Source organism: Aspergillus brasiliensis (genome assembly GCF_001889945.1).
Source record: "Aspergillus brasiliensis CBS 101740 unplaced genomic scaffold ASPBRscaffold_8, whole genome shotgun sequence".
Lineage (NCBI taxonomy): Eukaryota > Fungi > Ascomycota > Eurotiomycetes > Eurotiales > Aspergillaceae > Aspergillus > Aspergillus brasiliensis.
Window position 1 is genome coordinate 794,598 of NW_027137449.1, and position 27,361 is coordinate 821,958.

General features: G+C 50.7%; 7 protein-coding genes across 7 annotated transcripts; 2 read left to right on the forward strand and 5 right to left on the reverse strand.

The window, feature by feature from the left end:
• Nucleotides 1-2,743: 2,743 nt before the first annotated feature.
• Nucleotides 2,744-4,474, forward strand: ASPBRDRAFT_128285 (uncharacterized protein; the record flags this gene model as incomplete). The annotated part of the gene is made up of 1 exon (XM_067618049.1): nt 2,744-4,474. The coding sequence occupies one exon, from the start codon at nt 2,744-2,746 to the stop codon at nt 4,472-4,474; it is 1,731 nt and encodes a 576-aa protein (XP_067477795.1).
• Nucleotides 4,475-5,868: 1,394 nt separating this feature from the next.
• ASPBRDRAFT_128370 (alpha/beta hydrolase) lies at nt 5,869-6,858 on the reverse strand (the record flags this gene model as incomplete). Its single annotated transcript, XM_067618053.1, has 1 exon — nt 5,869-6,858. One exon carries the CDS (start codon nt 6,856-6,858, stop codon nt 5,869-5,871), a length of 990 nt encoding a protein of 329 aa, XP_067477796.1.
• A 641-nt stretch (nt 6,859-7,499) lies between these two features.
• Nucleotides 7,500-9,741, reverse strand: ASPBRDRAFT_197255 (Zn(II)2Cys6 transcription factor domain-containing protein; the record flags this gene model as incomplete). Its single annotated transcript, XM_067621073.1, has 3 exons — nt 7,500-7,987; nt 8,038-8,337; nt 8,391-9,741. The coding sequence occupies 3 exons, from the start codon at nt 9,739-9,741 to the stop codon at nt 7,500-7,502; spliced, it is 2,139 nt and encodes a 712-aa protein (XP_067477797.1).
• A 228-nt stretch (nt 9,742-9,969) lies between these two features.
• Nucleotides 9,970-10,853, reverse strand: ASPBRDRAFT_44746 (putative prefoldin subunit 2). Its single transcript, XM_067625264.1, has 4 exons — nt 10,640-10,853; nt 10,485-10,575; nt 10,189-10,381; nt 9,970-10,113 (listed from the first exon to the last, which is right to left on the reverse strand). Exons 1-4 carry the CDS (start codon nt 10,677-10,679, stop codon nt 10,081-10,083), a joined length of 357 nt encoding a protein of 118 aa, XP_067477798.1. The 5' UTR covers nt 10,680-10,853; the 3' UTR covers nt 9,970-10,080.
• A 3,286-nt stretch (nt 10,854-14,139) lies between these two features.
• ASPBRDRAFT_44749 (putative oligosaccharyl transferase subunit Dad1) lies at nt 14,140-14,994 on the reverse strand (the record flags this gene model as incomplete). The annotated part of the gene is made up of 3 exons (XM_067625265.1): nt 14,734-14,994; nt 14,445-14,641; nt 14,140-14,383 (listed from the first exon to the last, which is right to left on the reverse strand). Coding segments are annotated over exons 1-3 (473 nt in total), but the record flags the coding sequence as incomplete, so codon positions are not given.
• A 558-nt stretch (nt 14,995-15,552) lies between these two features.
• ASPBRDRAFT_56338 (uncharacterized protein) lies at nt 15,553-20,719 on the reverse strand (the record flags this gene model as incomplete). Its single annotated transcript, XM_067627549.1, has 9 exons — nt 15,553-17,400; nt 17,492-18,079; nt 19,041-19,045; nt 19,514-19,515; nt 19,571-19,612; nt 19,666-19,793; nt 19,846-20,160; nt 20,217-20,361; nt 20,562-20,719. 9 exons carry the CDS (start codon nt 20,717-20,719, stop codon nt 15,553-15,555), a joined length of 3,231 nt encoding a protein of 1,076 aa, XP_067477800.1.
• Nucleotides 20,720-24,275: 3,556 nt separating this feature from the next.
• ASPBRDRAFT_197261 (uncharacterized protein) lies at nt 24,276-26,644 on the forward strand (the record flags this gene model as incomplete). The annotated part of the gene is made up of 3 exons (XM_067621074.1): nt 24,276-25,327; nt 25,378-25,655; nt 25,716-26,644. 3 exons carry the CDS (start codon nt 24,276-24,278, stop codon nt 26,642-26,644), a joined length of 2,259 nt encoding a protein of 752 aa, XP_067477801.1.
• Between the last annotated feature and the right edge of the window lie 717 nt (nt 26,645-27,361).

Consider the following 27,361-nt stretch of genomic DNA (forward strand, 5'->3'; position numbering starts at 1 on the left):
GGATGACAACTTGGCCTGACTGGTCAGCTTTCCCCCATGGTGTATATGTGGGTGTGTTCCGATCGAAGCAAATGTCGTTGATTAGTTGGTGATGAAAATCTTGGTGGTTCAATCAGAGCAAAGAGGGAGAGAGGATTATGTTACGAAGTACCACCATGGTACTTCGTTTTGTTAGGTATCTAGTACGCAGTGAAGACTACTACAAGTAGCCAGTCATCAGTTTGTGGTAATTTATGCCTAAGAACCAAACAGTACCTACTTTAGTAATAAATAGATACACACCAGGCAGAGAGTACTTGTTTAACTACTGTGACTACTCCGTACTAGTTAATTAAGTTAACTACAGGATATTACTTAAACATCTGCTCGTGGGAGAGCCCCGCAGATCAGGCTGATGACGGTCGCAATCGAATTCGCTCATCTGCCGGGGGACCACCAGGTGAGGTGGATGACCAAACAGACAACAACTCGTCCTGCAGACACCCATGGCTTAGTCTCCTCTGCGCCGTAACTTCGACGCTAGCAATGGGACAGGCAAGATGGATTCTCTGGCCAAGCGCCCGCCGTGACCGTGATGAAGATGTGACTGAGAACGGCCCAGCATCTCCCTCTGACTCGATGCCGTAGTCGCACATAGTAGTCTTCAGGGTTTGCAAGAAGCAAACCGATACGATGGTAAACGGAGTCAAGGCTCGCTCTGCGGATAGTTCTCTCGTAGTAAGTAGTAGCTTCCGTCTTTTCGCCAGGTACCAATCCCTCCAATGGAGATGTTTCCTCTCCATGGATCGGAGATAAACACACGGTCAAACACAACCGGGGTATTTGTACCACATCAGGTCCAGTTTCAATTTCCTTCGTTTGCAGGATGATAGGTCTCATTCTCTAGATCACCTCTTGGTGGCTGTTTTATAATAATAATCATCATCATCGGTTTCTTCCTCTTTAATCCCGTTTCCCGCATTTTTATGCCTCCTGTTATCTACTTCCTGGACCTTGTATGAACCAATTTGTCCCTGTCTTTGTCCTTGTCTTCATCCTGTCTTCCTCCGGGAAGGGAATCAATGATTGACCGCTCCTTGCCAATCGTTCATCGTTGGTGCTCCATTCCAACTTGCCTGTTGACGGTTGTTGTCCCTCACAAAGCGGGCCCTTGGGCTTCCTCGTTGTAACAAGACCCCATCGTTGGTTTCAGTTCACCCACTTCACCGCTGCTTTGCAGTTCATCGGTTGGCTCAGTCTGCACGACCGAAAAGCAGAGAGTGAAAGCGAAGGAATTCGAATGCAGAGAGGATCCTCATCAGATTGCCATCCTCCTGCTCCTCCTGCTCCTCCTCATCATTATCATCACCACCACCAGTAGAGAGAAAGATTAACGAGACGATCTGAGTCTTATATCGTCATTGTTGCCAATCCTGTTTCAACCAACTGTTCTCCCTGCTGCTACTGCTGCTAGTTCCTACTGCCAACTTCTTATATACTACCGATATACTTCGCATTTGGCCTGAACTCAGCAAGGACAGTCCAACCAGACGCAGCTGGTGGCATCATCGAGCGTCTTCTGTCTACGAGTAAATCAAATCATTCGCATCAGCATTATTCATCGACGTTGGCGTCTGACCAGCAACCCTGACTAAACGTGGTGCCACTTCATCTGACCATCGTTAGTCTTAGTCGATTTGGGTGCTTTTTCTACTTTTAGCTTGCTTCTCTCAGTCTCGGGGCTCCAGTTTGAACCAGCGTGGCGCAGTGTGCTTGGGTCCGACTGTTTGGCGGTCTTTGCCCGTTTTGACTTTTTCCCCTTTTGCCCCTCAGCGCTGGTCGCCTTTCCCGACCGAAAAGGAAGATTCCCCTCTTGACTCTGACAGAGTAAGTACTCTGTAGTCTGGAGACTTGAAGTGAGTGGATTGATTTTGATTGATTGATTGATTTTCTGGTTTGCTGGGCGAAATTACCCGGGCCAAGTCCTGCCCCCAGCTGTTCCCACTGATTAAGTCTTGGGTACTGGGAATCTTCCTGCCATACACCGGAGATCCATCCATCAGTAACCCATACCTACTAAATTCCAACCAACTAATTATTCTTTGGGGTTATTTTGCCTCGCCTTTTCCCCCCTCACTCACCCTCTCTCTCCCTCTCTCTCTCTCTTTGGTTTCCTTTTGGATTACTAGTGGAACTAACTAGTTACTTGGATTCCTGCATGGTTCATATTCTCACTCATCCATAAACTCCCCTCCGTGTCTCTCCTTTTACTCATTATTACTCATTACTCATTAATCCCCATCCCATCCCATCCCCCAATTCATCACTACTTACTTCCTTCTCCTGCCGGTTTCACCCTACCTTTTGTCATCTTGCTTCTTCCCCCCCTTCTTTCGTCTTCTCCGGCCTTCTCCATGAATTGGCCGCATATCCGATCGGGACAATCCTGACTATGCGCCATTGATCGTCAAGCACCCACGTCACCCCATCGAGCCGTCTATCCGCCCGCCTTGTCCATCTCAGCGTGTACCTTACACATCCGCGCTATCGCTGCATCCCTCCGGCTTCGCCTCCCTCCGTTCAGGTACTTACCGCCTCGGTGGTCTTCCACGCTTTCTTATACAACGCCACGCCGCGGAACTTGTCGCTTTTGGGTCGCTCAGCATTTATCATCCTCCTTTCTATTTAAATCCTCTCATAATCCTGCATTGAGGCTGGATTTTATGTTGTCTACCCCATCTTCCACTAGTGTCTTTTGCCCACCATGGCAGCCGCGCCAGATATCAATCCATATGAGGTGTTGGGGGTGGCAAAGGATGCGCCCCTGTCGGATATCAAATCTGCCCATCGCAAGCTCGTGTTGAAATGTCACCCCGATAAGATCAAAGATGAGTCGCTGAGAAGCCAGGCTCAGGATGAATTTCAGAAGGTGCAGCAGGCTTACGAGACTCTTTCCGACGAAACGAGACGGGCCAAGTACGATGCGAAGGCTCGTCTGGCGGAACTCCGTCGCCAAGCCCACGAACAAGGTGTACCGGTCAATGGTGCATCTGCCTATGCTGCCCCGCGCGCAAGTGGCTCCAGTGGCAACCGCGAGTATCGCAACGGCCGGTACTACGAGGAGAGGATGCCGGCTGATGCAGCCACCTACTCCGATGACGAACTCCAATTCTCCGAAGAGTCGCGCTCAAATTCCCGAAAATACGATGAGTATAAGAAACGCTACTCCTCCAAACCCCCGAGCGAGAAGAAGAAAACCAAGAGCGATGGCCCCAGTACTCGTGCGGCGAAGGATATGGCTCGCGACAATTCGAGGACGACCCACAGCAGTCGTGCCAAATATCGTACCAGGGAACGACAACGGGAAGCCTTCGAGAAGTACGATCGGGCCGTTCCGTACAGCGACTCCGAAGACGATGGCGGTGCCTCTGACTCCAGCGCCTCGTCCACGGTTTATGTCAAGGTTAAGCGCCCCTCGGAAAGGCGCAACCGGGAGTCTTCCTCGCGCAAGTCCCGCCCGACTGACCTCCCGCGCCGGCACACTTCGACCCGCTACGACGAAGAGTACACTGACGACTATGAGTCGAAGCATGACAAGCTACACACGACGGCTCGAGATTACATTATGCGCTCCAAGGGAACCGTTCCGATCGAAATCGACAGACGTCCGAAAGCGTCCCGCTCGCCGCCCCCGCGCAATCACGGTTACGAATCCGCTGATCCGGAGTCTTCCTCGTCACGACACTCGGGCCGCACGAAACGACCGAGCAAGGAAAGTGTGCGTACCAGTAGTTCTCGCAATGGATCATACGAGAAGCTGGAGACCCACGCCCGATCCTACGAAGTCAAGATACCTAGCATGCCCACGGCGGCGACTTCACCGTCCGTGAAGATTCCCGCATCTGTCCGGCCATCCCTCCAGCCCTCGCGCTCTGCCAGCGCTGCACAGCCCCATTCCCGCGCCAGGGGAATGAGCCGCGAAAATCCACTGCATAACATGGTACACGAGGCGAGTCGGACCGCGAAACTGCGAACGGACAAGTACGATTCAGGCTACTCGAGTCCGGGGACGCCAGAAATGGCAGCCGGCGAGAGTCCGCCCAAGTCGACTCGCTACAAGATTGTGACGGAACCGGACACCGTGCTCCGTGAACCCAGCATACCGCTCCCCCCGAAGTCCCCCAGATACGCAAGGGGGGGTTCACCGCCACATCAAGAGCGCCCTATGCCAAAGCCACCCGTTCGGAGTAGCACCTACGCCTACCCCACAGAACACTCCATGCGCTATGAGTCCGCCGCTCGTCCCAGTGCGTCCCGGCAGTCTTCGAGTCGGCCTATGTATGGCGAGCTCCGTTCGCCCAAGGACAAAGAGTACAGGTATGCGCGAGAGGTGGGACCGGAATACATCCCATCCCGCGATGCTTACATGCGACAGCCATACGGGGAGTATCCCGGTCCACCCCCAGAACGGCGGCAATCCACATATGCTGGATGAATCGATGACCCCTTTAGGAGTCAGGTCTATGACTAGACCTGTCCACCTCCGTTGAATTACACAAGCCGCACTCTTTCCACTCGCACACCTCTTTCCCGCTCTAGAAGCTCTACTTTTCTTCGCTCGATACTCTCGGAGCACTAGCATGGCTTGGACGTCTTTCCTGTCTGCAGGTTAGACGTCAATGCATGCTACCCCCTTCTCAGCTATCACTCCAAACCCGATGAGTGCCATGTCATAATTTGTCATTTACCCCTTCTGATTCTGATATTTTTGCCCCCTTCTCTTTTTACACTACTATATACCTGTTTTTATTACTACTACTACTACAACAACATCCGCCACTCAGTCGGCGCTACGGACCAGGGCTATTTACTTCCCCTGCTGGTTGCATTTTGGCTTTTTTACTCGGATATGCTTGGCTTTGTTTTTTTTTTTTTTTTTATGTGGTGTGGCCATGAAATGAAGTCACGGCGGTGGGACTGAACACATTTAGGAGTACATGATGATGATCACGAATGACGAAATTGATGTTGAAATGTGGGTGGGCAGAGAATCCCACTCATTCTACTACCAAGTACAGTACCCAGAGGAAAGAAAGAAAGAAAGAAACGAACGAACGAACGAACCAGGTTCACTCATAGACTTGCAATTTTGGGCTTTTTCTTTTTGGTACTTTTCACTTTAGGTTTCTCAGGCATTAAGAACTGCCTGCCCCGGGATCGGGTATCTATGCAGTTTCGAACATAGTATATACTAGCAACGTAACTTAAGTGGTTCAGTTGTTCAAAGAGTTACGTCCTTGGCCTCCCAATCGATAGTAAGGCTGATGATGAATGAGTGAGGTTTGGGTACGTAGATTGTTAACCTATCATCCCAACTGATATTGGATGGGATGGATGGGTACTTGGATCCTGCTGATTAGTAGTTGTGTGATATGATGTACTATCTTCGGTAGATACTTCCTTGAGATTCTATCGGGTTAAGTCATGCATCACACGTTAGTTAGTAGTTAACTGCTAGTAAGTTCTTAGTTGATGATACATGAGGTGGTAGAATCATGTACTATTATGACATACACTACACTACTAAGTAAGTACCTGGGATTTCATCATGCAGATAGTTACTGCAGTCTGTGTTCTCTATCTATTTTAATGTATCCATCCTTCCTTTCTTCTTGGTATTACTACACCGCTATGATCATACATGCTACTACATACATACACCGTGGTGGACTAAGTATGATATATAGTATCATATAAGAGAGAAGATATTTCCATACACCAAAGCAAGCAACGTAGAACTGGATCCACAATCATCCGACGAACCACAAATAAACACTACTACACAGTGCTCCGTACTATACAAATCATGTCTATCTCCGTAGTAACTATCTACCGACTACCCCTAACCCAACCATATAAAGCAATACACCACCCCACAACCCTCCCCAAACCCAACGGCACTCCATACCTCAACCACGTAGACACCCTCCAGACAGCGAACTCGGGCACGACCACCATATCCATACCGTCCACCTCATTAGCATCCCCAAGATGACTCTTCCCCATAAACCCCCCCACCGCCTCCCAAACCAACGCACTTACCACCTCCGGCCGACTCAAAAACACCGAATGACTAGCCCCTTCCACCTCCCTATACACCACCCTTCCTTTTTCAGAATCCACCATCATCCCCCTCGCCATCCCCACAATCCCCCGCTGCGCCAACACCGGCAACCCCCTATCCTCCCCCGTCCCAATATACCAAACAACAGGGAGATCCATCCACCCGGCATACGCGAACTCGCCACCCTCGAACAGCGCTTTCAGACTCTGCGGTCGAAGCTGCTCCACCCAGTACCGTGCTTCTTCCTCGGGGAGATCATGGTAGAAGAGCTCGCGCGGGGATGTGACCAGCTCTGCGAACCCGGTGGAGTGGTTCGCGCGCCATGAGGGCGGTGGGTGGCCGAAGAAGGGGTCCATGAAGGCGAGGCCGGTTAGCGTGAAGCCGGAGGCTATGAGGATTAAGCCTATGATGGAGCCGGATGGGGATGGGGATGGGGATGTTGGTTCTGGGGAAGTTTGGGGTAAAGTGAAGCCCTTGATGGCGCTGTTGGCGACCATTCCGCCGTAGGAGTGGGCGATAAGGACTACGTTGCGGTTGTGGTGGATTGTTTCGGTGGTGATGGCGGCGCGCGCGGCGTCGATGTCATCTTTGAATGTGGCGGTGGGGTCACCGGTTGTTGAGGGGAGGGTTATGGAGGTGCAGCGGAGTCGAGGGTGTTGGGTTTGCAGGTGGGTGATGAGTTTGTTGTAGCAGGTGGGTTGGTGCCAGGCGCCGGGGATGAAGATCAAAGTTGGTAAGTCTGAGGGTGTAGTCATTGTAGAATAGTAGTAGTAGTATATACTAGGAGGCAGTAGTATATAATTCCGAGATACCAGTAGGACTCGCGGTGAAAGCTGTGTGGTGGTAATTGTTTTTGGTACAGTGAAAGTCTGACTCTGGTCAAGAGTGAAGCCAATTGACTGCTTGCCCTGAAATTTAGGGGTGTTCAATGATAGCGAGGATGGAAAGACCGCATCTTGAGAAAAGTTCTGGATCGCGGAACCGACAGTCGGAACCGACAGAGCGGATCCGATAGCATCCAATGACGTATGCGGACATAAGGAACTATGCAACTCACACAGTATGTATACCGTGCATTCAACTGAATCTTGATGTTGTAGTAATAGTTGTTGGTACAATTGGCGTGAATATGAGGTGATAGTGCTTGGCCTTACTTTCATTGCGGCGAACAAAAGCTCTCATCTGGTCAGTGTAATAGTAGTAGCACTCCAAATGCTGCAATTGAGCTCAAGTTAGTGATGGTAAGAGCCTGAAGCTCTGCTTTGTCTCCCAGCCTTGGAATAGGCATAAGGGTTTCGCCCTTGTAGAAAGTGTGATCGTTGTCCTAGCCTCGCCGGTATATCCTAGCAGACGGCCGCATATCGATCTGCTATACTTCGCATGTGAGGACCACGAATCAAGTGCTGAAATCAGAAGTCCAACACTCAGAGAGAATGTCTCCAAATTGCGGCATTAGTGACTGCAAAACTCTTGTGGCCGCCTCGGATCCGCCAACAGTTACGCCTAGTGAGCTGAGACCTTTCAACACAGTATCAACCTGCCGTTGCCAAACGTCGTTGGCTATCTCTCCTCTATAGAGAGGCGATTGCTGAGAGTACATCAAGGTTTCTATGGTCTTTTCATAGACCGCTGCTGTCAAGCTCGGAGTAATGTGGTAGGCGATGAGTGGGACTTCAGCATCGAGACCGTTCTCAAGGTTGAAAGCGGTGTCTGGAGGTAGCGAGAGTACGCATTCAACTGTTTTTGTGACCGATGACACTGCTTCAGCCTGATAGGCGTGCATACTTGTGGTGATAGTGTCGTGGGCAGAGTCGCTCTCCCTGCAGAGTGCCAACGCCTCGGCTAAAATGAGGATGCTTAGGTCCCAAAACGATACGAGGGAGACTGTTCAATATTGTCAATTACTGAGCAGATCTTGTGGGTTTAGTTCCTACCAGAAGCTGTTCTAGAGGGTAAGGAAAGACGCTCCAGGTTGTCGATGCAGTAGTTGATGAACGGGCGGAACAGTCGGTTGAACTTGCTCGTGGTTGCCACCGTTAAGGCAACGTCCTCCATGCAAGCTAAAGACTGATCGCAGATGGAATTCTTGATTTCAACTATCTGTCTGCATATGTCAAAAGATTCGGCAACTGCTTTTTGGCAGATGTTAGGGATGCTGTCGTCCAGACCGGGAGGAAAATCTTGGTCATTCGACCAGTCGAATGTGGACAAGATCGAGCCGGTACTGAAAAGCTCTAGTCATGTTCAGCTTCTATATGAGGTTAATCATTAATGGCAGATAGTTTACCTTTACTGTGGCCCGGAATAGCAGGCATTCTCAATGGACGATCCGTGGTGAGCGATGCCCCAAGATCACGAATGTATCCACCCCATTGCACGACATTGAGACTGGCTTCCAGTAGACCACTGTATATAGAGTGTGCTCCCAGAGTAGTACAGTGCTGCCTAACAAGCTCATTCAGCGAACCAAGGGTTTGTAGGCCACTTTCCAGGAACTTGTGCGCTAAATCGGCTGGACCCTTAGTCGGGGCAGTAATACCCGCAAAGAGCAAGATAGCATAGACAACCCTGAACGACCGGACATACTGTGCCTTCTTGAGGACTTCCTGTGCCTGAAACCAAGAATCGTAGAATGCATTCTTGGACGCCTCGCCTGTGGGTATTCCATGGACACCTTCCTGCAAGATACTTTCAGCGGCGGATGTGCTCTCGGTAGATAGCCACTGGAGGGAGAAGGCGCGAAGCACTATTTTCAATGCAGTATCAGACTGTTTACGTGCTGTTGCACTAAGTCGATTGCCGTAAAGGCCAGCGAAATGATCGAGGAAACGGACGGCCCCGATAACAGTGAACGTGCAGGAGACATCGTTTGGTGGCATCCTTGAATCTGGTATAGATATGGCATTCAGCTGTGCAACCGAAGCCGATGTGTCTGAAAATGAAGTGTCTGTAGAACTACCCAAGGTAGCAGGCGTATGTCTTTGTGAGGGCCCTCCACACCAACTTTCCAGTCGGTAGCGTGACGCCGTTGCATACAGATTGCAGTCATAGTCTGCAAACCGAGAAGCAGTTCCCGTGATGATTGCTTGGTAAATACTTGCTAATCGTTCATCTAAGATTGATGCATCCAGCTTAGAATTGAGCAGTCGAATAGGGCTCATCAGTGAGCCACCAGTTAGAGAGGTCACGTAGGGCACTCTGCCCGACAGACCGCTGTGTACGGACATTCGCACATCCCTTGACACCTTGGCTGGTGGCGCAATATCCGACGTCAGCCGATTTGCTAGTTCGATATCCAGGATATCATCGTGATTCTCCTGTGTATCATGGCCTTCGTTGAAGTCGAACCACGGGGCTATGGTATCCCCGAGGGGCGTGGAGCCGGCCTGATAGTAACCATCAGGACTGCCAAATCCTAGGTCTGGGGCTTCTGGAAGCTCATTTACGCTCGTCAACGGGGGATTCTGGACTAGATTTTGCTTGGGATTTGCCTTTCGGGACCTGGCAAAGTCAAAGGTGCATGAATGGCCCAGTCGTTGGCAATTAGTACACTTCCCTCCTCGGGGAGAGGCGAGAGAACAGCGTCGTTTGGAGCGACGGCATGGATCGCAACTGGAGAACTGGCGGCGCTGTGACATGCTATCACATAATCCTGATTCGAGGCGTGCAATGAAGCGATTTTACCTTGATGATGCTGGGTCATAAATACATTGTCGGCTCAGTTGTGGTTGTAGATGAAGACTGGCGGAAGGGCAGATTAGTAACGCAGGCCTTCCACAAGTTATCCTGGTAACTTGTATACTTGTTACTATATGCCTAATTTTCACCTTCATCTACGATCTTCTCTAACGTACTATGAGAAAGCAAACCGGATAGTCTAGTATTACATGAGTTTACTAAAGAGATATTAATTTTCAGTGTATAACGCTGCATGAAGAGGGTACAGAAATCGCGAGATAACACAAGCACCGTTGCTTCTAAGGCTGTACAACCTGGATGTTGTTCTTCTTCTGTAAAGCGAGTAGAACAGTTAGCAACCCATTCACATCGCACAAATGTGGACCACCTGAGAACAATCTGCCTACCTTCCAGTTATCCAGATCCGTCTGCTTCGACTTGTACTGCTTCAATAGCTCCTCCAAGACCTGCTTCAATCCATCCGAGTTTGTCTTGAGAGACGGGAGGACGTCCTCAACTGTGCGCTCTACCAGAACACCGTTCACCATCCGAAAGCATTTCCGGTCCTTAGGGAGGGGATCGAGGGTTTCGATAACAAGCCTAGCGTTGGGAGTGTGCGTTAGTTGACATCCACAAACAGTGTAAAAGATATCGTTCCTGTGAGAATCCCGACAGCGCAGAACCTCCGAGTAGGGCAGCTTACTTATGTTCCTCTGCTTCTTGCTCAATGTCACCGATCTTCTGCGCCAATTGCTGTAGCGTGTTTTTGTAGTTTGAGTACTGGAGCTGGAGCTCTGCTTCGAATCAGTCTGGTTTCTTCAACTAGCGACAGATATTAGAAAAGGAAAAAAGACATACCCTGTTGCCTCTTGGGGTTGACTTGTGCTTGGCTGGCCATGATGTCGGAATGTGTTTGACAGCGAAGTTGCAAAGCCGGAATTGCGATGCGGGGGGTGTTCGATATGGATATCGCCGGTGGTTGCGGCGCCGCTTTGTTGCAGCTCCGTCTACGTCGCTAACGAACAAACTGCTACTAATAATGCGAATATAAGGAGTAAGTAGTACAGTACAATAAATTGTTCAAAAATCTTACAATTATATCCAATATTTTCTATACCTCTTTTGCCTGTTTCGTGCGAGGGGTGCTGCACGTGACGAAGCCGGCGGCGATGTTTGCAGTGTTTGCCGCAACTCTGATAGAAACGATGCAATCCGCAAATCGCGGCGATTGCATCTTCTCCAACTATCGGCGGGAGGGCTCGAGCAGACAGCTGTAGCCCCCTGCGAAGCACTAACAGACTAATTGCTTTAGCAAGTGATCGTATTGTTCGATCATCAATTACACGCCATCATGGCTTCCAACGACCAGCCGCCAGCCAAAAGGCTGAAGAGCTCCAATCTCCCGCCACAGCTGCGCGACGCAAAGCGCAAGGATATCGACAACTGGGAAACGAACCGAATGCTCACATCTGGTGTCGCCCAGAGACGCGATTTTGATGGCGACTTCATGCCCGAAGATGAAGAAGCTACTCGAGTTCATTTGCTGGTCCATGACCTCCGTCCGCCCTTTCTCGATGGCCGCACGATCTTCACCAAGCAGCTTGAGCCCATCTCAGCTGTCCGAGACCCGCAGAGTGACATGGCAGTCTTCAGTCGGAAAGGAAGCAAAGTGGTTCGCGAACGACGTCAGCAGCGGGAACGCCAGAAGCAAGCGCAGGAAGCGACAACGATGGCGGGAACGGCGCTGGGAAACCTCATGGGTGTAAAGGAGGATGAAGGTGACAGTGCGGTCGCTATGCCCGTGGAGGACACTTATAAGAGCGGAAATAAGTTCGCCCAGCATCTGAAAAAAGATGAAGGTGGACAAAGTTCGTTCAGCAAGAGCAAGACGCTCCGGGAACAGAGGGAATTTCTGCCGGCTTTTGCGGTCCGAGAGGATCTGTTGCGCGTCATTCGGGATAACCAGGTGGTGGTTGTGGTTGGTGAGACGGGCTCTGGAAAAACAACACAGCTGACGCAGTTCCTGCACGAGGACGGTTATTCGAAGTTTGGCATGATCGGGTGTACGCAACCTCGTCGAGTGGCAGCTATGAGTGTTGCCAAGCGTGTCAGTGAGGAAATGGAGGTTGATCTTGGTGACGAAGTTGGGTATGCTATTCGTTTCGAAGATTGTACAGGCCCGAAGACGGTCATTAAGTACATGACCGACGGTGTTCTTCTACGAGAGTCACTTGTCCAGCAGGACCTCGACAAGTATTCTTGTATCATCATGGACGAAGCGCACGAGAGAGCGCTGAACACAGATGTGCTTATGGGTCTTCTCAAGAAGGTTCTAGCTCGACGCAGGGACTTGAAGCTTATCGTCACATCGGCAACCATGAACGCAGAGCGTTTCTCCAGATTCTACGGTGGCGCACCAGAGTTTATCATCCCCGGAAGAACGTTCCCTGTCGATACCCATTTCTCACGTACACCCTGCGAGGACTACGTTGACAGCGCGGTCAAGCAGGTCTTGGCCATCCACGTATCGCAAGGTCCTGGTGATATTCTTGTATTCATGACAGGTCAAGAAGATATCGAAGCGACGTGCGAGCTGGTTGATGAGCGGCTAAAGCTCTTGAATGACCCGCCAAAATTGAGCATTCTGCCCATTTACAGTCAGATGCCTGCGGAGCAACAGGCCAAAATTTTCGAACGGGCTGAGCCCGGCGTGCGCAAAGTGATTGTTGCTACCAACATTGCCGAAACCAGTCTGACAGTTGACGGTATCATGTTCGTCGTGGATTCGGGGTACTCCAAGCTGAAGGTGTACAATCCTAAGATGGGCATGGACACCTTGCAGATCACGCCCATATCACAGGCCAATGCCAACCAGCGTTCTGGCCGAGCAGGACGTACGGGACCGGGCAAAGCATATCGTCTGTATACCGAAGTGGCGTATAAGAACGAGCTATACCTGCAAACAATCCCGGAAATCCAGCGGACCAGTCTTTCAAACACCGTCCTTCTTCTCAAATCCCTTGGAGTCAAAGACCTCCTCGACTTTGACTTTATGGACCCTCCCCCCCAGGAGACTATTACCACATCGCTCTTCGAACTCTGGTCGTTAGGAGCACTCGACAACCTCGGCGACCTGACACCACTGGGACGTCAAATGACACCATTCCCAATGGACCCCCCGCTCGCGAAGCTCATCATCACCGCCGCAGAAACCTACGGCTGCAGCGAGGAGATGCTCACCATTGTATCCATGCTGTCCGTCCCCAGCGTCTTCTACCGCCCCAAAGAGCGCCAAGAAGAATCCGACGCCGCCCGCGAGAAATTCTTTGTCCCGGAATCCGATCACCTTACTTTACTCCACGTCTACTCGCAATGGAAAGCGAACGGCTACTCCGACGGCTGGTGCACACGACATTTTCTCCACGCCAAGGCGCTGCGGCGGGCGCGTGAAGTCCGCGACCAGCTGCACGACATCATGGTAGCGCAGAAAATGCCCCTTGTCAGCTGCGGCACCGACTGGGACGAGATCCGCAAATGCATCTGCTCGGGTTTCTACCACCAAGCCGCACGCGTCAAGGGTATCGGCGAGTTCCTTAACCTCCGAACCAGCGTCAGCATGCAACTCCACCCGACCAGCGCCCTCTACGGCCTGGGATATGTCCCGGAGTACGTGGTCTACCATGAGTTGATCCTCACCAGCAAGGAGTACATGTCCACAGTGACTGCTGTGGATCCGCATGTAAGTTCCCACCTTATCCTCCAGTACAATGAAATACTGATAGAATATGGTAATAGTGGCTCGCCGAACTTGGAGGCGTCTTCTACTCCGTTAAAGAAAAAGGCTACTCGCAGCGCGAGCGCCGCATCACGGAACAAGAGTTCAACCGGCGCGTGGAGATCGAAACCCAGATGGCGGCGGACCGCGAACGCGCCGCAGCGGAGAAGCAGCGCGAGGCGGAGAGGAACGATCCGTCCAGACGCAGAAAGGAGATCGAAGTGGGATCTGTTGTGCGGAGGCCTGTCGCAACGGCAAGACGTGTAGGAGGCGTGACGGCATCGAGTTCTGGTAGTGGTGCGCGCAATGGTGCAAGTGGAGGCGGAAGCGTGGTTAAGAAGCCGCAGATCAAGCGCAAACCGGGACGGGCTTTTTGATTTATACTAGTAGATTATAGGATATACTATACCCAGGGATTATATTGTGAATAGATTACGAGCTGATACTGATACTATCTACTATGTGTGAAGCTGAGAGTAAACAGTATAATCCATACATTGATACACAGGTATAAAATAATAGCTAGCTAACATAACGCAATAGCAGGAACTTGACTCGTTTTTACCTCCAGTCCTTCACTCATCGACCCGGATAGAAACAGACCGAACCAGGCTACTCCACCAGGGAAACAGCCTGACTTCTGTCCTACCCTATACTGCCACTTTATCTATCCATCCACCTTTCAACCCTATCCATCATATCGCCTCAGCCCTCAAACAGAATATCAATATCCGTCCAGACCAGACCACATGACCCCAACCTAGTTAATAAAGTTAATACAGAAGAAATGCAGAATCAAACTCCCAAAGACATAATCCGCGAACGCCCTACACATATACAGTTAGCACATAAGCCCTTCCCAAGTAGATGATGAATGAATATGCGAACCTCTCATGCGAAACACCACTCCCTTCCTCCGCAGTACTAGCGCTAGCACCCTTTTTACCTCCCTTTCCTTTCGCACCACCAACACCCCCAGAAGACGAGCTAGAAGTCGAAGTAGAACTAGTCTGCATCCTCAAACTAGCCGTAAGAACAAACTGTCCAACGGCAGCACAGAAACCACTCAGGAAGGCATTGAAGGGCTATACAATACCACCACACACGTTAGCCAAATATATCTCTTTCTCCTCATCCAAAAGCCCAAGAGGGCACAAAGGATATGGGTGATACTCACATAATTCCCCCCAACAACACAATAAACAAACTGCACACCACCCACAAGCACCAAAAACCCCATGAACGCATCCAGCAGCATCGTGCGCTGCGGCGTAGTAGCCAGGTATTGCTGCCAGACTGTATGGGCGATGTCGTAGATGGAGGAGTTCTGGGTGAGGGTTTTGGGGCCGGAGGAGAGAGAGGAAGATGCGGATGCCGATGCGGAGGGCATGGTGGGTGGTGAGGGCGCCGGGACGGGGCCTGTTGCTGCTGCTGGTGCTGCTGTTGCGGCGGCGGAGCGTTTCGGGGCCATTTTCTGTATTTCTCTGTCTGTCTGCCTGTTGAATGGAGTGAGAATTGGGGACGTGGCTGAGAAGAGAGAATGGGAGTGGAATGGGGAAGGGAGGTGGAGGTATAGTTACGCAAGCTGGCCTGTCGGGTGGTGGTTACGCGGTGTCACGTGATTTATAGATCGGAGATAAGGTCTACTGTTTTATTTTGAGGGGGCTGTTGGGGGAGACCTATTCCTTGGTGAATTTGAGGGAGATTTATGCTTGCTTGAATATTGAATAGGAGATTCATGTTCTTTCATTGTTGTTATGTCTTGCTACTTATACAGGCGTTGCTTCGGCTGCATAACCAAGGTACATACATAACGCATCATTAGCTTTTAGCTCTCATTTGGCTAAATTTCTCATAATCGTGAATGGAGAGGTTTTGGTGGTCATATAGAGAGGAGACAATCAGTACAAAAGGCATCTCCATAGATGCCGACAATAGCCACCAGGGCTGTATCAACTGGTATCAACATCAACATATCAAGGTATCATTCAACACATCAAGCAAGCCAGTCCAGGGCATTGCCAAAAGGGTTCTGCGTATTGGACGCTTGCAGATCCATCTGGAAATCAGTCATGACCTGATCCCACTCTTCCCAATTGAGATTCGTATTAGGCATCTCCTGCTGGGTCTCGCTCGGCTCCGCCGGTCTCACTAGCGTGTCCATCGACGCGCCCGAGCACTCCTGTTGCTGTATGCTGGCAGCTGTGGCAGGATTCAACCAGTCCATGTCTGGGAATAACTCTTTGATCACGCCAAATGGTCCGTCGCGCAGATCGAAATCGAGTCCGCCGTTCTCGGACAGTCCACTCGAGGATTCGTTCTCCGGGCCTATTGGTGAAGCTTGGAATGTCAGTGCTTTGGGAAGAACAGGCGGCTGTATAATTGAAAGTCCAGAACAATCTGAGCCTGTGGCATTGTGAGCCGCAAGCATGCCGGAACTCATCTGCGCACGCATCTCTTCTTGCTTGGCTCGAAAGGCGGTGGCTCGTTTCATCAGTCGGGAAAGCGGGCGCCAGAGCATGCCTTTCCGCTGTTTGCTGTTCTTGATCCACTCTGTATATAGGGTGCTCACAGCTTTCCATGCCCGGTCAGTCAGAGGACTGAGGGGACGAACACACAGCTCCGACAGCACAAAGGCAATGGCATGCCATTGCATATTCGTGGCAAAAAGCCAGCTCCATTTGTACGTTTTGACGTCGCCATCCAACAATCGCTGGAACTCAGCAACCTCCACTGATGTAGCAAACAAGCTCTCGCGATTCGCATGGCTCAGCGTTAGTCCCCGTTCAGGCCGGGTCATCGGATGATGGATGACAAGCCACAGCTTGGTCAGGATGAGGCGACCAATCGTCGCGCAGACCCACTGAATCGGGATATTCATATCACAGTGTTTGATGTATCGGTCTTCAATGCGGTCGTTGATCGCGCGAATCATCTTAGAACAGTTATCAGGGTTGAGCTGTCGACTTGCCGGAACGAAACTGCCATTTGGACAAGTGTAGCTCACCCGACGCACAGCAACCGTGATATCGCAGCGAATCAGGCAAAATGTCATTTCCGTCCAGCCTACTCTCTCCTTGGGAGGCTCCTTCATGTCTGGTGTGATGTCGTCGTCATTGATGTTTAGCGGAAGTCGAGTATCGTACAATCGTTCATGAATCTGCGCATCTGATCCGTGATCCTCTGCTGCCCGGATGTCCAACAAACAGATGTGCCACCACAGTCGTCGGCGCATCTCCGTTTCATATGGCTTCAGGCCAAAGTTGGTGCCGTCCCGATGGAGACCCAGTCCCTGTGCAAGGCGAAGAACAAGCGCCGTCATAGACCAGACGAATTTGGTATCGTCTTCTCGACGGACGCCTATCAAGAAAATCACCAAAGCCTGCAGGAGCGTGATGTTTTGTGTGTTCAGAAGATCCGCCTTGGATAGTGCCTGCTCCACTGCGAACCGGTATCGCTTGACTAGCACGTCCCTCTCTTCTCCCAACTGAGCTGAGCACTGGCTCGGCGACATGCTGATGATCGCAACCAAGCACATGGCAAGAAACAGCGCCTCAAAGTTCTTATCCAAGCTGTTTGGATCTTGAGCAGCTGTAGTAAATAGCTGCCTAGCGCTCGCTTTATGAACAATTGGTATCAAGGGCGCCACATTTTCCAACCAGGTATTCCATAACAAGGGAATCTGGGTCCGCGGCGGAAGGAAATCGTGTAGTGAGTGTGAAACGGAGTAGAACCCGAATAGAAATCCATCATGGTTGGCCGACTGGCTTGACGATGACTCGGGAGACGGATAGTCTTCCTCATCCGAAGACGACGGATCTAGGATGTCCTGGAGCTCCTCGATCTATTGACATTAGCAGATTTACAGATATCAGAGAGAAATAGGGAGTAGTATTCACCTCATCTCCGAGACTCGCCCAGAATCGATTGCTAACATAACGGCTTCGACTCTCGTCGATAACCAAGCGACCAAACTCATGCTCAATACTCCGGGGCGCTACCGGCCTGGTAGGATCCAGCTTAGCAGCATCCATCAGAAGCGGGCAGCCATCACCGTCCCCATCAGGCATCGAGGCCTGCGCATTAGCTGGGTGTGCGGATGCATTCTGAGGGTGTTGTTGTTGTACACGCGGGGAAGAGGTATCAGAAGAGGACGCCGCAGCACTGGTCACTTTCTTTTCACTGAGATGTTCGATGACGCCCTCGAGGCGCCTTAAGCGAGACAGGAGCTCCGCATCTTGCGGGCGTTTGACTTTGCGCGGTGCCCTGCCCGGCGGGGGAAAGATACACTGGATGCCGGCCTTGACGCAGTTGGAGCAAGGGGTTTTCTTGTTGCAGCGAACTTTTCTCCGACGGCAAGTGATGCAGCTGCGCAAGCTGTGCTGGTCCTGTGAGGAATGGGAGGGGATGCCGTGGGCGTCGTGGCTGGTATGCGGGCCAGGCACCACGTCAGACCCGTTCCTGGGCGAGAGGGACGATGGGGCTGAAGGTGAGATCACAGACGAAGTGGACATGGCGTGGAACTGTTGTTGATAATGACAGGGTCCCCACCAAGCCGCATCCTCACGCAGGGAGAATGTGTAACAGTAGATGATTGATGAACATGGAAAACAGGAACAGCGGTAGAAAGCAGAGTGAGAATCAAAAAGGATTTAACTTCAACAGTAATGGTTATCAACTTTGTCTCGCGTCTGACTTGGGAGCTTCGGTCATCGACTCATACTTTAGTGGAACCCCGGCACGGGTTGTCTCCTGTCATTGGCTACATTGAGCGTGGTCTGGACCCGCCGCTTTGGTTTGATGGCTTCTCATTGGACGCATCCAACTCTGCTTTACTAATCCCAGTCGACAATCACGTGGATGGGGAAGTGTGTGGGCAGGGAAAAAAAAAAAGATAAGATTGGGGACGGAGGGTTTGTCGGACTCTGTTGGCTACAGCAATCGAGGACGATCATTCTGTCAGTAGCACTCCGTAGCGCATGTAGCAGACCGACGTCACTAGCGAGATGCCGATAGTCACCATCGGATTGTCCATACACAGTAGATACTCCGAAAGTTATCTGATCAACTTTCGGGGTTAACCGCCAATATCCGCCCGTCAATAAGCTTCTATTTCCGGACGCCCCCCAAGCTTTTCCTTATTGTGTTTCAAACTGCACCGGTCTCCTTAACGGTCCGCGGATAGTCCGCGGATGAGAATTTGGCCCGTTGTCACTTTGTATCTAGACTTTCTACTGTATTATGAAAGGCTATCGAGTCCCTCTGTACCATACGAGTGCGTTGAATAAGTATCATTCTTGACAGATCACATGTTCATGGAGGTTCATCCGTTGTTTGTCAACGAGACATCGTTGCGATAGTGCGCCAAGCTGAAGAGTTGACGGCTGAAAATAGCGTAGAGCCAAGACGGCAAGAGCAAAGATGACCCTCGAGGAACTTTCTATTTTGATCGCAGACACCAGTCTAGTTGTAATGGAGACCCACTCTCACTATATACATTCACTCCATCAGGTATCTAATAGTACTTCTAAGTAGTCGCAGTCGTATTATATAGCATGTTCACGAAAGCCACACCACGGGCTTGGATGCTCAGCAGCCCATGAGTGACGTGGGCGCCACCACGTCTTCACATGGCATTCCATGTCGGACATCTCAAAATAAACAAACAAGATCCAAAGTATATATAGAAACATTCCCAAACGCCATATATAGCCAACATGCGGAAATGGTAGCGCACCGAAGGCAAACGCCGTATATGCAAACAAAGTCGAAAAGTCACTGCCTAGTGCTGGGCCAGTTCATATCATTACTGTCATACACAAGCTCCGACGTGATACAAGCGCATCAAGAGAGCTCGGTCGATATCGTACAGTCGCACGATCAACCCCTGAATAGGCGTCCGAGGGGCGTGGTTCGAACGGGAACGTCAACCTCCCGTCGCCCAAAGTACCGCTTACGCCTAAAACACAACGTGTAAGCAAAGATTGCAAATGGCCCGGGCGCATCGGACTTACCTCATCTTATCCCACACTTGAGTCTGTTGGTTGAAATGGTATCTGTGTCGCGCATTAGTGCAAGCGAAACAAATGGAGACAGAACAGAAGTATACCCTTGGAACACAGAAGCAGTCATCGACTTGGAGCCGTATTCTTTCTTCAGCAAGCGAACATACTCGAACGGGATCTTGACTGGAACGTCTTCGAAGTAACTGTTTCGTAGCGGGAAAATCTCGGTTTCCTAAAAACCAAGTCAGCCACTTTGTTGTGTCACCGGTTCGCGTGCCACTTACATCAAACCGATGGCCATCCTTGCACATCAATGCCCCAGGCTCGCGGTCTTGCTGCCTCCTCTCGTCGTCCTTGCGTACCGCCGTGATATCGATAAAGAGCCCAGACGATGTGTCTATCCACCGCGCATCAATCACATTCAGCCTGTCATCGGTCGATCTGACAACATAGTTCGGGTTGATCTCCAGCAGATAGGTTCGGCCGCCGGGGACTCCGTCAATCTCAAAGTGGTGTTCAGTCATGTTGTAGTAATCGGCAAGGAAATGGATGGTCGGCTCGGAAACTTGAACGTCAAGATCGTTGTCCCATGGGAAGATCTGTCAATCCATTAGCGGGCGGCGCATCGTAAACATCCGTGGATTGGTGTCACAACCTTCTGGTTCCACCACCAAGCCAACAGTGTTCCATGCATGATCCAGGTTTCGGCCCCGAGATCTGCCATTGTCGAAAGATAGGTCCGGATGAGTTCCGACAGGTGCGGAACAGTCTTATCCTCGGGAAGAGGTTCATCTGCGAAGCTATCAAGGGGATCAGCAACGGGGATTCAATCAGCGGTGGACCAGACATACCGTCCATCATAGTGGTAGTGAAAGCTAGTTCAGATTAGAGTTAGTCAAAGCCAACCAAATGACACCGCGCATGGAAATCCTATTGCATACCTTGATTCCTCTGTAACTAGTTAGACGAAACCGATAGCAACCGCAGGACCAGGCCAGACTTACTGAAATACTTTTCTCCTGGCTCCCCCCCTTTTCCGGAATAATCCTTGACCATGTCAGGTCGCACACTCATGAAATCGACATCGGCGCTAGCCGATCCAACAGCACATAATAACCCATAGAGACCGAGAAGCAAACGGGGTGTCGAAGACCACATCATGGTGGGAAACGATAAGACGAAATTTGTTTCTTTTCAATGTTGAGAGACCGGAAAGCGCATGCTCTTATCCGAGGTTGCACGATGCCGTAGATAAGACGGGGAATGTCCGCGCTGCTAATAAAAACGGAATGGGCGGGATTTGTTTGTAAAGGCCGAAAGGGCCGAAGGGGGAGTAGGCGAGAGCAAGTTGGAGGGACCACCCAGTTTGTGAAGGGAGGGAGGAAAGATGTGTGTGTGTAAGAATAAAGATAGAAGGAAAAGGGAAAAGGAAAAGAAAAAGAAGAAGAAGAAGAATGAACAAGAAGCAAAGAGTATGATTATTCAAGAGGGAGCGACGTAATCAGTGCGGCGCATAAGAGGAAGTAATCACACTAGTCAATAATAATTATAAGACTTGACTACAATTGGGGGAGGGGGCGCCTAAGGGGAAAAAGAAACCACGAATCGCCCTGGCGATCGGCAGACAAGAGACGTATAATAAGAACCGCCGCCAAACCGAACGTCCAACTTGTTACAACTTACGGGGGGCCCCGGTCGCGTGCTCAGTTACCGTCCAAAAGAGTGGCAAGGAACTGGGACACACTGAACAGCCTTGCCAGCCTTGGCGATGGGCTTACCGTGCCGATCCGACTGGAAAGCCTGGAAGAATCTGCCACGCTTTGCGCTGTCTGACTCGTTGGTGTCAGCGATTTCATCGGTTTCCTTGGGTATCTGACCTACGGATACGCCCTGATCGGTTCACACAAACAAATCGTCATGTAAAACATGGTTTTTTGGACGACATCAATACACCAATACATCACGGTCATGACAATGCGATATCTCCGACTAGACTACTCCGTAGTCAACTGCTAGTTAGATAGTCGACTGGTACCAACCACCGACACTAGAGTCCGCTAGACGCCCGTCTTAGTAGTACCTTGCGTGCCTAGTCCTGGGCCAATAGTATGACGAATCTCGCACGGCCTGTTCCGAATGACTTGGTCCGATGGCGTTTACCTTTGTCCTGGGTTCGCAGTTTAAGATGTGTGCAAAGTGGCCCTGAGCACTGGGGCCGCGTCATAGCCTGGTACGTAGCGGCATGTCTTTCCCCTCCGCCAGGGCCTAATGCCTTCCTTGATTATTTGGTTGACCCGCTCAGCGTCCAATTTGTCTCTAGCTTCAGGTGACAGTTGGCCCTCTGCTGCTGTCATCAGACCTAGCACGGATGACGAGAACGGGCTTTAATATCACTGTTCCAGTCAAGCTCTTTTTCTATGAAAACTTCCTCACCAGGGTGACGCTGTGACGGGTTTGCGTTGCACACTGCAAAAGTAAGGGTAGGGAGGAACTTGGCATTGATAAAAGTGGGGTCCCCTCCGCTGCATCGAAGTTCGAACAGAACGTTGGCTTTAAAATTCACGGGGATCGTCGCTCATCATGCTATTCTCGCTCTCCGCTGTTGCTCACATATAAATAGAGCCACAGCCGTATGCTTGCCGTCTCGGGACGCTGACCAAGGACCACAGTGTCTCAGCATCAACAAAGGAACTACTAAGATCTCGGACACGATTCCCTTCTCAAAAGTCAAAACAATGTGGAATCGCGTCTCTTTCGTCGTCAGCAAACTTTATGCACATTCCCTGTTTTGGATGCGAGTCATGTACGCGAAAACAAAGAATTAGGACACGTGCATATAAGTATGAAGTACGGAGTACTTACTGAACATGTCTCGTCGCCGCATAGAAAGGTAGTATCGCATCTCGGGGAGGCGGGTTTAAGCTGCCTAGACATGTTGCTCAACCTGAGGAGCCATGACACACAGTCAATCCTGAGGACGTTGCTTGTACACGCCTGTAGAGCCTAAACCTAAAATTATTTCCGACTTACTTTCGCTGTGATCATTCAATTCATGATCGGTCTGCACACGATGTCAGCCTTCTAATTGGAGCTATACACCGGGTTCGCAAGCACTGAGCAAAACACTCAGCCCGACCTAGGAAAGCCGCGACAAAAAGTCAACAGTATCACTAACACTAGAGTGCTTTACATCTCATGCACACTAATGTTGCCTTCTTAGCTTTAATGGTCGAACGTACTATTCTTCTGCCGGCGAGCGGGAATCCAGTTTTGACATGTGATTCTGTGGATATTCACAACAAGCATTCAGGTGATTGTGGAAACTAAAACCGGCGAAACAAGACCGTGACCTGGTGCAAAGAATATAAACCATTTGACCATGATTTGCATACGTTACTTGACTGGGGAATTTACCCAAAGTTTGCAGGAGACGAGCAGCTGTAGGAACTAGGAAGCCTATAAGCCGAAGCATAATAAACACGAGCCTCAAAGAATCGAGGATATTCACGGGCCCCTGATAGATTACCATATCGGAACAAGTGGTGCTCTGCGGCGCTCGATGCCGCCCCAAAGTGGCTGCCTGATTGGTCGGGATGTGGAGGAGGCGTGCCGGCGCATCGGGGAAATCGGTTTCGATGATTCGTCAGGTTTGGGATGTTCTTCCTTTTCCCTCTATCTTTGACTTTGGGGGTTATCGCTGCTAATTTAGGGGCCAGTCGGACTAATCAAGTATCGTTGACGGGGTGCACCAACTTCCAAGAGCAAGATACTCGGCTCTCGAGTGTCCTTTCCATCAACTACAGAGTACATCATGACTTATCTCTTACCGCTCTAGATCTAGTGATGTTTCCACTGGGGACATTCTTGAGCGGTATCGAGCGTCTTGAGCTTGTTCACATCGTACTTCATCCCATATCCAGCAATACGCTGGAAGATTAATTCTTCTTACTTACCTAGGGACATGGGACTGTAGCTTTCCTGTGGTATCTTGGTAAGCACTCACTTGGCACAAATCCGGTCTTGGATCTTCCCGCTTGCTGTGTACCCAAGATGGTAGACTAACAGTACCATAGTTCCAGCTTGATCTAATCTCTCCACTTCGGTCTTCCGCTCGCCAAAGAGAACAGGGGACTAAATTGCACTAGTCTTAGGCTTCTTTCCTACAGGCCAAACCCCTCTTAGCAATGGCACCATCCTGGCCCTCAAAAGCGCAGAGACAGGCTCTTTTAGCCTTTCCCCTTTGTGGCTGGACTCTCACATGACTGAGGCTTGTATGCGTCCCACTGCTTCAGCTGGATTCTGCTGCTGCACCAACTCCGTCTACTTGCGGCACCGGGTACATGGCGAGTTCTGCAGTTTCCCCTGCCGGTGGGCGTCCAATTGGATGTCTTCTTCCCAGATTCTACCTTCGATATACCTATTGACTTGGTTTCCCTCCTCGCAATATCCTCCACGCTATTACTTCTGAGGCCCTCTCAAACCTGTTCTGTCAGAGAAGAAAAGACCATGTTAATAGCCGACTTTCACATCTATTTTTGATTACATGCCGCTTCTGGAGACCAAGCTCGAGGACAAGCAATATCGCCGAGTCAGCCTCAATACGCTCAGTGCACACTTAATCTAGATCTAGTCTATCCTCCGACCCTTGCGTCTATCGTCGATCACCAGTGGTCCCCGGATACTACGCCTTGTAGCAAGGTGTGGGGGCCGAAAAATGTCGAAAATACCCACAATCCCCCCAGGCGACTCAAATGCCATACCCCAGGCGGCGACCGCGCAGCAATTGAACCGATCGTGCGAATCGTGTCGAGGACTGAAAGTCCGTTGCTTACCCGATCCTTCGACGCCCAACCAGTGCCAACGATGTGTGAAAGCCAATAGACCCTGTCTCTTCGTGGCGCCCCAAAGGCGGCGACCCCGCAAGCGGACTGACTCGCGGGTCGCTCAGCTGGAGAGAGAGATGCGACAGATGCGCTCTCTACTCAAGGACAGGTTACGCGTGGATGAAAGCAGCGCCGAAAGCGTTGGCAGCGAAAGAGAGGATTCACGAGAACCCGACCTAGGACCGAGTGTCAGTGACTCAATACCCGCAGGTACAGATCCTCCAAGCAGCGCATCGGGATCAGCTAGACCCATGGATTTTTCACCCAATTTTCCCTCAACCTCTCCATATCCGAATACCTTCGACGGTGGTGCCACTCCCGGCTTAGCTTCCAATCCTGTATCGTCGAGCTACTCGCTTGAAGCAACACTAGAAAGGGATGTCGTCGGTCAAGGCTTGATATCACTCGAGTACGCCAACGATTTAGTCGCCTTTTTCATCACTGAGCTCACAGCCTTTGCTCCAATTGTTGTACTGCCCCCAGACACAACAGCCTACCAACTGCGTTGCTCGAAACCAGTGCTATTTCTCTCAGTCATTGCTGCTGCAGCTGTCTCGTTGGATGCCAATCTAGCCGCTGCTCTTAACCGTGAGATGATTCGAGTGTATGCCGAACGCTTCTTTATCAATGGAGACAAGTCCTTGGAATTAGTCCAGGCATTGTTGCTCATGATCGTCTTTTACTTCCCACCCGACTCCCCTTTGAAACTGCAATTCTATCAGTACACTCATATAGCGGCCACGATGGCTTTGGAAATTGGACTGGCTTCAAAACGACGAGTTGTCCAAAGCTCCAGTCGCAGAACAAATAAAAAGACCGCGTATGATGAGCCAATGGCGGAACAAGCGAGAGCGATTTTGTTTTGCTATCATCTGACGTCCATGTAAGGTTGAAAGCGGATGCTGTTGAGAGTGGCCTGCTAATGGAGGACAGCGTCGCTATGAAAACACGCCGGCCGAATTTGCTTCTCTTCAATGACTGGATGAGCGAGTGTGTGAAACACTTAGAGCGGTCACCGAATGCAGTCGATAGACACATGGCCACTTGGTTCGAGCTTCAGCGAGTGGTTGATGAGGCAATGACATCGTTTGGGCTCGACGACACGAGTTCGACCGCCCCGCTCACCGAGTCGCGGCTGCAAGCCGTCCTGAGATGGTTTGACAACCGGATGCAATCCTGGAAAAAGGACCTATCCATGGAGATGCATACAGGTAAACTTCCCCTAAAGCGGTCGGTATCGGCATCTGCAGTGGCTAATATCAGACTGTCAGTCCCAATGAATTTCGAGTATCATTACACAAACCTCGCGATTTATGAGCTTGCTGTCGGAGAAGGTTATCGAGATCCTGATGCGATCAAGCAACAATATTATACTCTCCCATCACTAGATCACAGTGATAAGGCAAACAGCACACCACTGAGTGCGGTCCGTGTGGACTTTACGATCAAGTGGCTAAATGCCGCCCACGAGATGCTCGACTTTTTCCTTGGCTGTGACACGGAAATGCTGCGGAAGATCCCCAACCTCATCTACACCCGGGTCGGTGTGGCAATCTTGTCTCTCCTCAAAATCTACTTCTCCGTTAGATCTGGAGCCCTGGGGGAGTTTGTGACTGCTGAATCCATAAAGGTCGAGAAATATCTGGACGCCTTAACTAGGCGACTAGCGGAGGCGAGCGGTGGTCAGAAGTACAAAATTCCCAGTCGATGGTATCTTGTCGTCGCCATTAAGGCTCGAAATTGGTATGATCGCTTTGAGCAGAAACAGCTGCAGAGAAACGCTGCGTTCGTTCCTCAGTTGAGCGCTGGTACGCCAATCTCCCCGAGTCATGCCGCTCCTCAACATCCGATGCCATTCGATCCACCACAGCCAAGTGCGTCACTTGTAATGAAGACGGAGTACTCTTCCATGGTCCCATTCCAAGCGATGAATGTAAATTACGGCGTACCGCCGACAACAGATCAGATATGGCAACCCGAGCAGAATGGCGGTTACCAGAACATGGTTCACATGAATGCCTTTGCCAGCTATCAGCCTGCAATGTTGCCTCCTCACTATGGATATGATGTACAGCAACAGCGAACCCCGCCCGAGAGCGGACAGCAAGGCAACCCGTCACCGGCGAGAACGGGCATGGAGCTTGATGAGTGGATGCCAGACGGCAGTATCTTTGCGATGCCAAGCTTGCCTGGATTTTGAGATGCAGTCGCTGCAAAGCCCTCGATTCTAGATAGAGAAAGATGGACCACCCGGGACGTGGCCACCTGTTTGCACACATTAGCATAGACGTGAAAAGCCCCTCCCGATCAATTCCATCCGTCTGCCATATGGAGAGGCAGACATGCCAGAAAGCCAGTATTGATGAACACTGCGACAAGAGAAGTCTTGAGAAAAGGAGAGAACTCGAATGAGAGCACACAGTAGGAAGAAAGAAAACTAAGTGTCCCGAGATGGGGCTACAGGACTAAGCACATTGTCCCACAGTAAGCGTTCTGCATGCTCGATGTCTCCAGAAGTTGCTCCGTCGGGGTCTCGGTAGACATGAAACTTCCGACATCCAGTTGGGGTATGTCTCCCCCCAAGGCCCCAACATCAGCGTCCACAGCTGTCGGGGTTCTCCGAAAGCAGATATGTGGAGTCTTTCAAGGTTCCTCCAGTGAGTTTACTTTCAAGAAATGGTTTCCTGTTTGGAGACCCAGTCACCATGTGAATTTGTGGCCTTGTGCAGCTGCAAGTTCGACTGCCGAGACTGAGAGGTACTGCTGGCCATGTGGAGCTGCACGCTGAACAAGCGATTGACCCACGGAGAAACAGACCATCGGAGGGGATCGCCTGATGATCGCGAGATGTCATGAGCATTGGGCATTCTCGAGATTTATGCGAAATAATGCACAAGGCCCCATTGATTGTCTGTCT